The sequence below is a fragment of the Anoplolepis gracilipes genome, chromosome 3, assembly GCF_047496725.1.
Source record: "Anoplolepis gracilipes chromosome 3, ASM4749672v1, whole genome shotgun sequence".
Taxonomy (NCBI): Eukaryota; Metazoa; Arthropoda; class Insecta; order Hymenoptera; family Formicidae; genus Anoplolepis; species Anoplolepis gracilipes.
The window spans coordinates 590718-605359 of record NC_132972.1 but is presented as its reverse complement, the minus strand read 5'-3'; the positions used below and the strand labels follow the sequence as shown (position 1 = coordinate 605359).

At 31.9% G+C, this 14642-nt stretch overlaps 1 protein-coding gene across 2 annotated transcripts in view; it reads left to right on the top strand.

Annotated features, from left to right (window-relative positions):
- LOC140664137 (uncharacterized) overlaps nt 1-14642 on the top strand; it is a 115867-nt gene that overhangs the window by 43967 nt on the left and 57258 nt on the right. For both annotated transcript variants that reach the window (XM_072888925.1, XM_072888923.1), the window contains exons 2-4: nt 757-859; nt 8851-8984; nt 13418-13508. In XM_072888925.1, the coding sequence (XP_072745026.1) occupies nt 770-859; nt 8851-8984; nt 13418-13508 (315 nt within the window). In that variant the 5' untranslated portion in view covers nt 757-769. The remainder of the gene's footprint in view (nt 1-756; nt 860-8850; nt 8985-13417; nt 13509-14642) is intronic.

The following is a 14642-nucleotide window of genomic DNA, read 5'->3' as shown; positions in this document are numbered from 1 at the left end:
AGAATATATTTCGCAAATATTCGCAAGCAAAAGCGTTTTGATATTACGCGAATCTGTGCTTTACTATAAGGAAGAGAAAGAAGGGTAAAGCAATCGTCCTCGATGGCTTTAATTATCTTAAGTATCTTTCCGCGTAAAAGCTAGATTTGTATTCGCGGCGTGCTTGCAGACATTTAAACGCATTTAGAACAGTCGTGAGTTTTTCTCCATTGAATTATTCATATTCCTCTGCAGGATGTTTCGTATATATCAAGCTCACCTCGTTTCCGTTGGAACACTTTAGTTTCGCTAATGAAACTTCTGATTTCGTTTTGCTTAATATATATCATTTGTATGTTTTATGATACTTATTATTTCACGATATTCTGTTTCACGAGCAGAACTAGAAACGGATTTAATATATCAAGAGAGAAAGAAAATAGCATATATTTGTTAAACTCTTTTTCTCTAACATCCTTACTTTCCTCTAATGTTGGTATTGCGATTAATAATTTATGTGTCATAATTATTATTCTGATTGAAAGAAAAAGCGTTACTAATTAATGGAAGGTTTCATGTTACACTTTCGATATTATGCGCGATGATTGCGAAACGGTTCTGATTATTCAAACAGTATATGACTCATATGGTAATATCCTTCAACCATACTCATTTACAGATATACACGTATTATTTATCGTTATTAGAAAAGAGAAAAAATTCCCTAATAAAATTTAAAGCCCTAATGTATTTTAACAAGTTTTGTTGCGTTTACAGGTATCTCGAGGAAATGGGACTGGTAGAACGAGCAGCCGAGATGCAAGAACTAAACGCTCCCAGACCCGGAAGATCGAGAGATCTCTTTGGAGTTCAATTAGAGGTAAGATTTACGCGAGCAGTTAATTCATTCAGCTGAAACGCGTACAAAAGATTATAAATTTGTGTCATCAAATTAATTCGTATATTCGTTAACGCGGCGAGGCCTCGAACATCCGAACAAGATTGAAAAAGAAGAGTGAACGTAACTTAATACGCGATCTCTGATATCCTTGACGAAGGCGAGAATACATTCGATCCGGAATTGGTTGTCCATTCACCCGAGGGTTGAACGCTGGTTGACTTCAATGGTCACTTTTGCCCGTGATCGTAGTGTAGGCCAGTGAGAGGCTCGACCCAGAAAACCCATGTCGGTTCTGATACAACGGCCAACCATCGGAAACAACTAAGGAAAGTTTGTTCGTTGCACTCTCCTCCTTGTCACGGCGATCAATCTGATGATTTATCTTTCTTCTTCTCGCTCGATGGATCTTGTATAAGATATTATCAATATTTGCCATTGGAAATTTATATTTTCCAATCATGTTTTCTTATCTGTCATCTATCACGTTTGATTAAACTAAATTATTGATAGGTTATTTGCTAAAGAAATCAATAATTCAGAAATATATATATATAGGGTAAACTAGGGTATGATGGCCATAGGCTGTAATTTTTTCAATAATCTCTACATAGTGCGCTTTTTTAATCATTATCAAAGATAATCGATATTTACAGTAATTTATGCGCATACATTGTTCGAAATAACGATATTGTGAATCTTATATCATATTTTTACTTTTCACTACCTGCAAAGTTTTTCATTTGTCCACTAAAAACTGTTATCAACGTCGAATAAATTACAGTTAAGCTATCGTAATCGACGTCAGACATATTATAAAGATATGTAAATTATTATATGATCTATAATTTTTATTTTCGTTTTCACTATTTTTTTATAAATATTATGGCCGTCTTTCCGTCACTATGGTCATCTTTTTCTTAAAAGTTTGGTAAGATGGCCAATGTTTAAGTTGTACTCTTTTGATAATATAAAATTTCTATGAAATATTTTCCTTTTAATTTTGATAATATTAAATTAGTAATTTAAGCTTCAGTGAAGGTGATATGTCAAACACTAAAAAATAACAAAAAGAAAAGTATATTTTTTGCATTTTAAAAAACTATGGCCATCTTACTCGAGTTTACCCTAATAGCATCGCGATGCTATATTATAGATTGTAGAGAAGAGAAAATCTGACCATAAATGCAGAAAATAAATAGAATAAAGAAAGAAATAATATTACAAGATTTATTAAAAGTAAAATTGCAATAATAGTGAACAATTTCGTTGTAATAAGGAAATTACATTGGAAAATTGATACGAGAGTTGGAAACCTTGCACGCATAGAGTTACATAGGAGACAGAAATGGAAAGGCGGAACTATAATTATGTAGTAATTAATGTACGGAGCCAAACGATAAACAAATGACGTAATAACTACAGATTAGAGGCAGTCATGCGACGAAATTTCGCAATTTATCGAACAATCGTACGTGCATTGACGTGACCAGTATTTTAGCGTAATTTGATGACAGCTAAGCATACGATTAGTGTAATTTTTTAATACTCCATTGATATTATTAATAATTGTTAAACTTAATCGATCGATGCGTTTACAACAAATTTATATGATTCAAAAGTAATAGCCAAATCAAAATAATAATAAAAAAAAATAATCTCTTCTTCGAGGATATTAAACTTTTATTAAACCTTCAGTATGTTTCTCACAATTTGCACATAGTCGATACTTGTTCAACAATTCTCGGCGCACGTTATTATCTTTGCGAAATGACATTTACTCAGAATATCGCATCATCATAGGAAAAAAAGCTGACACATTTTGCAAGTTTTACACACGTGTGTATTACAACCCGGTTTTACGGTCCGATGAATCCAGGATCGTTTTCACTTTTGCATTAATCGCGAAGAATTATGTATTATAATTAAAAATAAAATCGAAGTTATTCAAAGAATGAGTATATTCTTTAATTTTTATATTATATTTTTTTTTTTTGTTGAATTTGAAGATAGGTTTTTTTTTCTGAGTTTTCCCGTAAATTTGATTATCTGGCGAATCAAAGTGTTTTGCGCAAATTATCTCGTATTATATGGACACTGTATTGCACATAACATGTATTGTTTCTACAACGATGTAACAGTATGCTACACGAAGTACATATGTATAGTAGAATGAATCATTCTTGTGATAATATAAGCGATATCAAACATATCATATTCACATTGCATTTTGTTTTCTAAATAATGAGACACTATTCAAGCAGCTTGATTTTTAATGGCGCACATAATAAGGATTGATTGTTCAATCCGATTAAAGAAAAAAGAACAGGACAATTTTCGTCAATCAGATTACGCAATTGCAAAATTATAAATAGACTTTGTCAACATCTTATGATTTGATAATTTCGTATACATTACGTATAATTCCCTACAATAAAGTTAAAAAGTTATGTGCGTACAAAACTTTGAAATAATTTAAATTAGCATAAAACAGCGTGACGTATAAGTGAGATATAATAATGATTTTGAGGAAAAGAAAAAAAAGAAGAAAGCAAAAAAAGTGCGAGTAAGCGATTAGCATAGATATTTAGAGACTCGTTACATGCAAACGCACGACCAATTAGATAAGCTGAAATGACGTGTTCCTTTACAATTACGTGTCCTTTTGTGTTTTAAATGTACGACATTAAATATTAAATATCGTTGTATGTTGTTGAAGCTGGCAGTTTCATGCGCGCACATTCGCTTAAAAGCAATCAAGAGATTTCGCTCTCTTCGTAGCTTTGCTTTGCTAGATTTCTCCGGCTAGACTTGCCGGTTAATTTGCTTCATCGCGGATAATATTATCCGTTTCGATCGCGAGTAACGTTCCGACATAACAGAATTGCGGTTGAGAGGATCGTTGAGCTAATGGAAAGCGAAATTAAGGATCGTGCTTTGCCGCTGAATGAATTGACGCGAGTAGCCGATTGCTTGATTCAAATGAATCGCTCATTTCGAAAACGATACCATATAGATTCATTTATTTTTCTCGATGTTTTGTTGGGAAATTAAAAATTATTAATTATTAATACGCGTAGGTTATACACGTATATAAATTGATGTATACAGGATTTTTGAAAAGTCTGGAAGCGGTCGAATATCTCGAAAATAAAGCATTTTAGAGAAAAATGTTTCAAATAAAAATTATATTTGGTTCGAAAAGCTTCTTTTGATTAAGTACTTTCGAGTTATGAGGCTTGAAAGTTCCATTATTTTGACATCAAATACGAAATATTTTGTGAAATATTAATTTTTCGATTTTTTTACAAAAAACAACCATGTATTTTCTTTATGATTATTATTATGTGCTAAAAAGTATTAAAATAAGATAATCGAAAAATATATTAATATTTTACGAGGTATTTCGTATTTGATGTCAAAATATTGAAAATTTCAAGCCTCATAACTCGAAAAATACTTAATGAAAAAATATTTTATTATAGTGTTTTGGAAAGCTCTCGAGGTAAGCTACAAGAATATGCAAAAATATATAGGGTGTCCCATTTAAGAAATTCAAGGTAATCTTCATATAACCTTTAAACGACTATCCAAGGTTAAACCAATAGCACCATTGAATGGCGCTTTTCGAACCAAATAACTTTTATTTGAAACATTTTTCTCTAAAATGCTTTATTTTCGAGATATTCGACCGTTTCCAGACTTTTCGAAAACCCTCGGTATGTATATATTAAGAAAGGCGCTAATTACAATGAGATATCTTCCTTCTTAAAATTAGCATTTTTCGTGTCGATGGCCCAAGAGTATGTCGATATATAATTATATATATATATATATATATATATATACATAACAATGCAAGATTATTACCTGAAAGCAAAACCGCGAAAGATCCTTGAAGTTATTACGCGGTTGCGTGCTGGGATTTAGTAATTAAAAAAAAAGCAAAGCTTTCAAATGTCTACGGAGAGCTTCTGTCTCGTTATGCCACTTTCTGTGATCAGAGATTTTATTGTAATATGGTTTCTATATACTTGCGTATGTATTTTCTCGCACACTGAGATGGAGGAATAATATGTTGCGGCGAAATATCGTCGTAAACATATATTATATATGCGCGCGTGCAAATATTTTATGCAATCCCCGTGCTACTAGTGTTTTATGGATTCCACCAAGATGCTCGCTCGAATGTAGTGATAAAATATCGTTAACAATTTAATTACGCGTAATTGAGCGCTTATGCATAAAGTTCAATTTAATACGGAACATTGACGTCACGATAAAAGCGATCGTTTTATTTCCTTGATCTCTCTCTCAAGTAGCTTGGCGTCCGCGAGGATGCGCGGTTACGATAGACGGGATAATAACTCGGTGCCTTCATAATCAGCATCGTATCGTAGCGATCTTTAATAACCAGAGTCAGTGTACCAAGAAGTTGCGCAATGTTTTATTTCGACAGACGGCCAAGTCCATTCCGTATCCGTTTTACGATGCAATGCATCTGTCGGCGTTATTTGTCATAAAGTAGAAAATTTAATAGAATTGTAGAGTTCATACTTTAATATAAAAGTGTAGAATGAAATCACGTTTGCAATAAGAGTGAAGATAAAATGACAATATAAGGATAATTCTTATCGGGTATAAATATTTCTATAATTACAGAAAGGCGATTAAGGCACTTGTTAAGAAATATATAATAAATAAATAGTCATATATAATTATATATCTTTTGTGAGTAATAATGCTGGTTTTAGTCTTTTTTTTAACCGATTAAAACTTTGTCAATAAAAGTTTGTCCTGACCAAGTCTGTTTCAACATTTATGTGCCATCTCGATTCCAGTTGACTTATCACTGAAGTTTGCACTTACACTTGTAAGATAGATAGAAGTCTAGATTGCATTACACTTTGACGACAGACACGTTCTCTCACATGTTCTGGTCTCAGAAACGTTTGGTAACTTTTGGCGATCGCGTGAATATAATTGACACCCTGTGCAGCCGCGAATTTTGACCGCATTGAAAGGTTCTCGGAAAAGTCTGATTCTCTCTCGAAAAACTTTTCAGGCCGAAACAAAGCCTTGTGACTCTTCAAGTTTTTTCTCTCAAGAACCTCTAGAGACACTCAATTGAAAGTGGCGAGACCTTGAAGTGGAGCAAACGCATCTATTTGCGTGCACTTGCTCGTTGATGTAGATTCTCAGCGTTATAACAAGCACGTAAAAGGAACGAAATTTTCACCGTAAAGAAATTTCTTTTGTATTCTCCAAGCCGACATCTGTATTGGCATACGCGTGGAATTCCAAATATCTGCAATTCAATTTGAAGTTTCCACGACGCAATGAGATTTTACTTTACATCGTGTAGTCCTTGATTTCATCTATCCATTTCGAGAATCAGCGTTCTTTCTTACTGTATATAAAAAACTATATATAAAAAGATTCAAGTACACAAGTTATAATTTGCTAACAATAAACGAAAAGCTGTATTTCTCGTGAAAGAAATACAGAGAGGTCCGCTCTCTTTTTACAACACTTTTTACACAAATTCTATATTTATTACAAAAACATTATACACAAATTCTATATTTATTACAAAAACATTATACGAGCACAAATCCGGAATTATTTCTGTGGTATATAATGATTCACGTGATATGTATTAATTAACATTCTGTTTTACATTATATGTTGAACAGCAGGATGTAAGTGAAATACAAGCTTGTTTGAGAAAATTATAATTTTATTATCGTACTTTATACTTTTTTTTACTCATCGTTACGCCATCTCGAGATGCACAGGATAAGATAAATTTTAAACTATTATTGTACGCAAAGATACAGATCGTGATGTACGTGTAAATACTGTTTCGAACTCATTTGTAATATGCTTGTGGAACGTGATCTAATCTAATTTAAATTCCGACTTGGAACAGAGATATTTAATATGTCGATGCAATCATAAAATGTAGAATCCTAATAATTCTTTTATAGCTGCTAATATTTATATATACAGTCTAGTAAAATGCAGTTGTATAGGAATATATAACAGAAAAATTTGATGGAAAAATATAATATATAACCGTCTTCTCTATCTCAATTATATTAAAATTAAAAACATATAAAAATATTGAATGATAAATAAATACATAATATAAATAAAAATGTATGCGTACATGTATAAAACAGAGAAAGAAGAAGAGAAATATTAATTAATTAAAGTTATGTAATAGTTATGTAATAGCTATATGATAAAAATTTATTATTATAATAGTTGATTAATTAATTTGTCGGATTGCTACAATGACAATAGATAATCTTATGTTGAAATTATTCGACTTTTTCCATTTTTTTAAATTTTTTAATTCTTAAAGTTCTATTCTGATTATTCTATATTTACTTTCAAGTTTCTAATTTCACGAAAAAAATAAATGTAGATGTAAAAAAAAAAAAAAAAAAAAACCAAGATACGTAGCGTAGAAAAGAGAAAGGAAAAGAATGTAGAACGCGTCTTGGAAATATCTCTTGTGATTTTACCCTAATGATCTTGATGGGGAACTGATTAATGGTGGTTCGCCGATTAAGAAGAACTGTACGACACGCATTCGCGAACGCATCTTTCGAGCTTCCATCTCTTGTTGAATTCGCACACATACATATAATCTATAGGCAATAATAACTCATACATTCGCATAAAAGAAAAGAAGTTTTTCGCAATTGTGGAATGTATAATTTTGCACGCGCGAGTTTTCGAAGAACGCAGCAAGCTTAGAAGGAATCGTTATCTGTTCAGGTATCTCCCTGCTCGCGTGCGTGTATGTACGCACGTGCAACACGCGTGCACGCACATCATGAATGTTGTGTGTAGGCGTAGCAACAACGATTTACATGTGCACGTGAGTGCGTATTTGCACGCGTCGTTGCGTACGAGAAGAGATTCGTACCATGCATCTCGTGTGCGTGAAAAATAACAGACAGAACCGAATTCATTAAAAGCGTAAATACAAACATATGAGAGTGCCATTTTTCAAAGTGCTTAGATCGAATATGTTTCTTTGTTTTTGTTCATTCACTTTTTCATATTCGAAGTTAGTGCTAACGCTTTTTAATAAAAAATATAAATAGAAAGAGTTGTTATATACAAGTATGTTGTATTTCTCTCAAATTCTATAATAATATAGTAACTTATATTTTTTTTATTTACAAGAGAATGCATAAAGTTTTTATTATTATGCTTTATTTTTCTTTAAAATTATTAATAATTTTGTTTTTTTAAACTTGAAAACAAAAAAGCGATTATTTCGAATATTCGATCGTCAATTGTATAAAAGAGACAAGAATTGGAATTCAATAGGCTCGGTCGGTAGCTGATAGAGAAAACAGAAGATCTGAAACCGACATACGATTATACACCGAAGGAAGAACTGTATTGCCATGAGTTGATACAGTGTCTTACTCTGTAATATTTTCTCTTTTATCGAACGCGGTCTCGGATGATAAAAGTAACAGTTTCTCTTCTTTTGCGATTGGCAACGGTAGGAAATGATTGAGAAACGCGAGCATAAAAAAAACTCTTTTTTTTCTAGAAAAAAAATCATATTACTATAAATACAACACAAAAATTGAAATTAAAAAATTTTTTTTAAAGGAAAAATGCATCCTGCCTTTCAAAAGTTCGTAAAATGACAAACGGTTTTCTAGAAAATAAATTTTTTACATTTTTTATCTCTTGTACGATAAAATGATTTTGTTATTTATATGTATATAGCTATTAGCTATTATCATTAAATACATTAACTAGTAAAATACTGGTAAAATAAATATGAAATAAAGTTTATCTTCTTATGGAGAGCGCGCAATAATATTCTTTTTTTATTCTGCTCATTTCAATTGAATTATTTAACTATTTGACATTTATACAATTTATAATGCATGTGATATATAGAATATTTTTCATTTATCGAAATGTTGTTTCAGGTCACTTCGTTGCTCTTGGAAGGCGAGCGCCGCAAATTGACAGTCTTGCAAAGGGAATTACAAGTAGCCCTTGAGGAAGGTGGAAGCGTAAAGGTCAAGGAAAAGCAGCGACAGGAATTACTGCATGCTATATCGTAAGTTTTGTTTTCTTAAAAATCTTTTAACGATATAAATAAATTTAGATATTGCCAACATGTCTTGAGAAGGAAAATGTTGAACTTGAAAATTGACATGCGAAATTTCTTACTTTGAAATATATTCTGTTGCTTTACATATATATATATATATATATATATATATATATATATCCGTCTCTTTCACATAATTCGATCTTTTTTCGAACAGTTTTAATAGACTGTGTGCCCATTTGTAAATAATATCCTAAAATCATTTTACTCTCCTCTTCACAGTTTTCAACTACATTATATGTATATTAAGATAAATAATTTTCTGTACAAAGGAAGCTTTTTCGAATAATAGATTCGCTAAGAGATAGGTAAAACGTGAACTAAACGTGAACTTTATGTTAGAACCGACTCTCTTGGGAGCTTAACTTCTAAAAGATTTAACGCGGGCGGTGCCGTGACGGAGTAACAATTTTATCGCAGCACTTTTACACTCTCATCAGAAAATGTTTCATCGCGTTACCCTCAGCATACTCCGCATAATGCTCAAGCGAACATAACGACCGAAATTACTTCCTAACGAAGCTTAACTCATTAATACTAAGGTTTAAACTAACTTTTCAGTTTACGGTATACAGAATTACAAAGTGCTTCGTAACTTTTACATTATCCTATCGTCGCGCGCGTAAGTTCAATTTTGCGATTCACCGTAAATAGTTCGCATTGACTTGATAATGAATCGACTCGGAAATATAAACATGACGCAGTTTTCCCAGAGGCTCTACGCGTCTGCTTCACCTATTTTGCAAATGCTCTTTCGGAATTATTCTCACCCCCTCGCGTTTATATAAACGGAAAAGGGGCGTTAGAGTAACGTTGCGAAGAAAGGGTGCGCAGGCCAGCGGGACGCCAGAATCCTTTATTTCACGCGCACTAACGGCCAAGTTGTTTGCACAGCTACCGTCTCTTCGCGTTTGCGGTGTCCCACGTCCCACGTCGTGTTTGCACAAGCCGGCCCTCTCCTTGTAACCGGCTAGCTCCTTGATTATGCAGCACTGATAAATTTATGAGACAGTGGATACCCCTGGAAATTTTATCGACCTTATCTTTGAATGTGCATTTAATAAAATTGTACCGGAAGCTCCGTACAACTTGAAGGTCTCTTCGCTAGATTGACATCTGACTTTAGCTTGTAGCGGTCAAATTTTATGATGAATTTTATAAATTGTATTACATGATTTTACCGCACCTCCGGATATAACCAAATTTAGTAAAATTATGTGATAAAAGTGTAATACATGCAAAATTTGATATCGATAAAAATACCTTCTACATATTTATTAATTCCAGACTATTCTATGTGATATATCCTATCATGGTTGAAGAAAGAAATAGAAATTGCGTGAAGGAAAAAGACTTCGGATCGTAGAATCTAGATACTTTGCAGCGGAAATCGAATGCGTAACCTTTGGTTAAATCGATTCGCGACGGTAGCGCGGAAATTCTTTTGAAGAGGAAGTCTAAAAAAAAAAGAAAAGAAAAAAGTCTTGATAACGCTTATGTAAATTTGCTCGATAAAATATATATATTGTGTTAACGTATTATGCTAATATATTATGTGAGATATTAAATTGAAAATTATATTTGCAACAAATTTTTTGCTTGCGATAAAGTCACCGAAATAAATCATACATCACAATCGACGTGCTATTTGTTATCAAATCTTTGAATTTTATTTTTTTTTGTCAGAAAAGAATCCTGCGATTTATATTGCAATATGATGCAATTTTGTGTCAGCTTGAACAAATCAATTTTATTTACACACCTATTTTTTTAAATAAATGTACATGTTTTAAATGTCGTTTTAATTTCATTTACGTATGTGTAAACTTTTTAAAGTCGAATTTTTTTTACATTAGAGAGAAAAAGAGAAATAAAATAATTAAATTATATAAGAATAATAACGTCAATTATTAACATTTTTATATAAAAATACTTATATTGTTTTAATTGTTAAAATTTTGTAGAAATATTAACAAATTATTATTTCAATGCTGAATAAAATAATAGATTAATTAATAAAAGATTGAGAAATTTACATATTAGAAAAAGTGTGAAAAATCTGTAATACTCGTTATAAAAGATTGAAAAATAGTAATTTTTTAGAACTCATGATATAACTTTAAAATATTGCGTAATATGATGGATATCGATATAACTCGATATTTTCTACTCGTAAATTTTTGATACATATTTTACATTAAAACTCAGAATGTCTTAAAAAGATAAAATATCATTTGATTTTAATAAGATCTCTATGTTTCTCTCAAGGAGAATATTTCCTATAGTACGTTTTTAGTGAAGTCTTTGTAAGACAAGATTAGCATGTTATCGCCGTCGCTCGATGTGTTTGAGCGTCCTGCAACCGCTTTCAAAATCAGCTTAATCGACAAAAAAGGCCGTGCGATACCTTGCCTGTGCAATTAATTCCCTTCCGAACTTTACTGCACCGTCAAGTTCCGGAGAATTTCCGGAATAAACTGAGAACTCTGCCCGCTCTTGTCCTCGTCGGTCTTGTGCTTGCGAGTGCACGCGAGTGCACAAGACCGTCGTGTGAGAAAGAAGGCGAATGTGGAGGCTTAATTTATAAGATTGTTTGCTTTCCCGTAATTGCCAAAGTTGCTCGCGCGAGAAACTTTTTTAGTTTGTAGATCACCAGCTAAGAATCCCTCAGAAAATGAGCCAGTGAACCGTTAGAATGCCATCTTCTTCTCGTTATGGCGGCTCAGGCTCCCAGCCAAGGGATATCGTAAGGCGATAGCCAAACTCGTATGACCTCTTATAATCTCGTAGTTTTGCGCGAAAATGGTACTTGAAGAGTGATGAAATTCTTCCGCGAAACTTTAAATTTTCTCGATAAATGCATTTTTATTTACATGCTTCGTAAGTTCGATTTACGATAGTTACAGTAGGATAAACTAGGGTAAAATGACCATAGTTTTTTAAAATGCAAAAAACATACTTTTATTTTTGTTATTTTTTAATAGTGTTGGCATATTATCTTCATTGAAGCTTAAATTACATAATATTATCAAAATTAAAAAGAAAATATTTAATAGAAATTTTCTTGATGGTGCGATAGTCTGAGTAAATGTCATTTCGGAAAGATAATAACGTCCACCGTGCGCCGAGATTTGTTGAACAAGTATCGACTATGTGCAAATTGTGAGAAACATACTGAAGGTTTAATAAAAGTTTAATGTCCTCGAAGAAGAGATTATTTTTCTATTATTTTTTTTTATTATTATTTTGATTTGGCTATTACTTTTTGAATCATATAAATTTGTTGTAAACGCATCGATCGATTAAGTTTAACAATTATTAATAATATCAATTAAAAAATATTAAAAAATTACACTAATCGTATGCTTAGCTGTCATTAAATTACGCTAAAATACTAGTCACGTCAATGCACGTACGATTGTTTACGAAATTTTGTCGCATGACTGCCTCTAATCTGTAGTTATTACGTCATTCGTTTATCGTTTAGCTCCGTACATTAATTACTACATAATTATAGTTCCGCCTTTCCATTTCTGTCTCCTATGTAACTCTATGCGTGCAAGGTTTCCAACTCTCGTATCAATTTTCCAATGTAATTTCCTTATTACGACATTGTTCACTATTATTGCAATTTTACTTTTAATAAATCTTGTAATATTGTTTCTTTCTTTATTCTATTTATTTTCTGCATTTCTGGTCAGATTTTCTTCTCTCTATAATATAGCATCGCGATGCTATTAGGGTAAACTCGAGTAAGATGGCCATAGTTTTTTAAAATGCAAAAAACATACTTTTATTTTTGTTATTTTTTAATAGTGTTTGGCATATTACCTTCTGAAGCTTAAATTACGTAATATTATCAAAATTAAAAGAAAAATATTTCATAGAAATTTTATATTATCAAAATAGTACAACTTAGCATTGGCCATCTTACCAAACTTTTAAGGAAAAGATGACCATAGTGACGGAAAGATGGCCATAATATTTATAAAAAAATAGTGAAAACGAAAATAAAAATTATAGATCATATAACAATTTACATATCTTTATAATATGTTTGACGTCGATTACGATAGCTTAACTGTAATTTATTCGACGTTGATAACAGTTTTTAGTGGACAAATGAAAAACTTTGCAGGTAGTGAAAAATAAAAATATGATATTAGATTCACAATATCGTTATTTCGAACAATGTATGCACATAACTACTGTAAATATCGATTATCTTTGATAATGACTAAAAAAGCACATTATGTAGCGATTATTGAGAAAATTACAGCCTATGGCCATCATACCCTAGTTTACCCTATGGAGAAAGCTCTTATTTTGCATTCGCTTCTACGAGATGTTTTTAAAAATGATCCTTTTCTTTTCTGTAGAAAAATTCAAGGACAACACGAGCAACTGGACAAGGAATACAGAATCCACGCTGCCGGTGTTCTCTTATGCAACACAAGGGGCTCCGGAAAGGTAAGGATAACAGACAGTGTTATTATTTCCTTTTTAATTTTTACTTTTTACTCGTGATTCTCAGAAGACAAATGATCTTCTCTCTTATTGTACGACGAATTATCGTCCTTCACGAAACTCGAGCGCTGCCGTCCGTTGACATTTGACGCCCGAGTTTTCTCTATTGCTTCTTGAATCGGGTCGACCGTTCCTTCGAGATAACGATGTCGCACTAATCGACACTCTCATCAAAGTACTTTCATAAATGTTCTACTTCCGTCCAATTTTCGTGGATCGGATAACGCAGGATATTTCCGACTAATTACGCTTCCGTTTAATGACGGACCGCTGTCTTTGAACTAATAAGTCTTTAAATTAAAAAGAACTTTTAAAGAATGATATTTAAGTAGAAAATTACATAAAAATAGTGGTCTTTAAATCATTAAAGTAATCAAAATTTTTTTATAAAACTCTTAATTTTTTATTTATAAGATTAATTCTAAACGAGATATTTGTTCTACATTATCTCTAGCAATATAATTATACGCATAACATGTATAAATATTTTACATTCAACGTTGGCATTATATTTTTTTTCTTTTTGTTTTTAAAACTATGTACTTATTGAATTTGTTTTTTTATAAAAACAAAATATTTTTTTATTAGCATGTCGCATGCAGAATATCATATTATAAACGTAAACTGAAGTTGATTGGACATTCTTCATCTAATATTGAAAATTAAACGAATATTGAAAGACATGGCTTATATCCGTGTTCATTTTTTGTAGCTTTTAAATTAATCCGATTAATTAGAAAAATTTCAGATTTTCTGTATTATTACACTGAAGAGGAAGCTCAACGAGTCTTTCCTCGCAGAAGTTATTATTATGAGAAAAGGAAAACGAGCTTTTTTTAAAATCTGATTGATTCTGCGTTTCTATTGCTACGTTTGATATCTTAACAATCACTTCGCTTTCAGGAACTCTTAGGAAGATTTAGTAAGCTCCGGTAAGCTGCTATTAGACTCACAATCAGTACATAATAGACTGTGCCTTCTTCCGTTGCACTTTGCATCGACTTTCAAACGAACGTGACACTCGTGCGCGTGTCACGTTCTATTTTTATCATTAAATAATGTTAATGCAAGAAATTT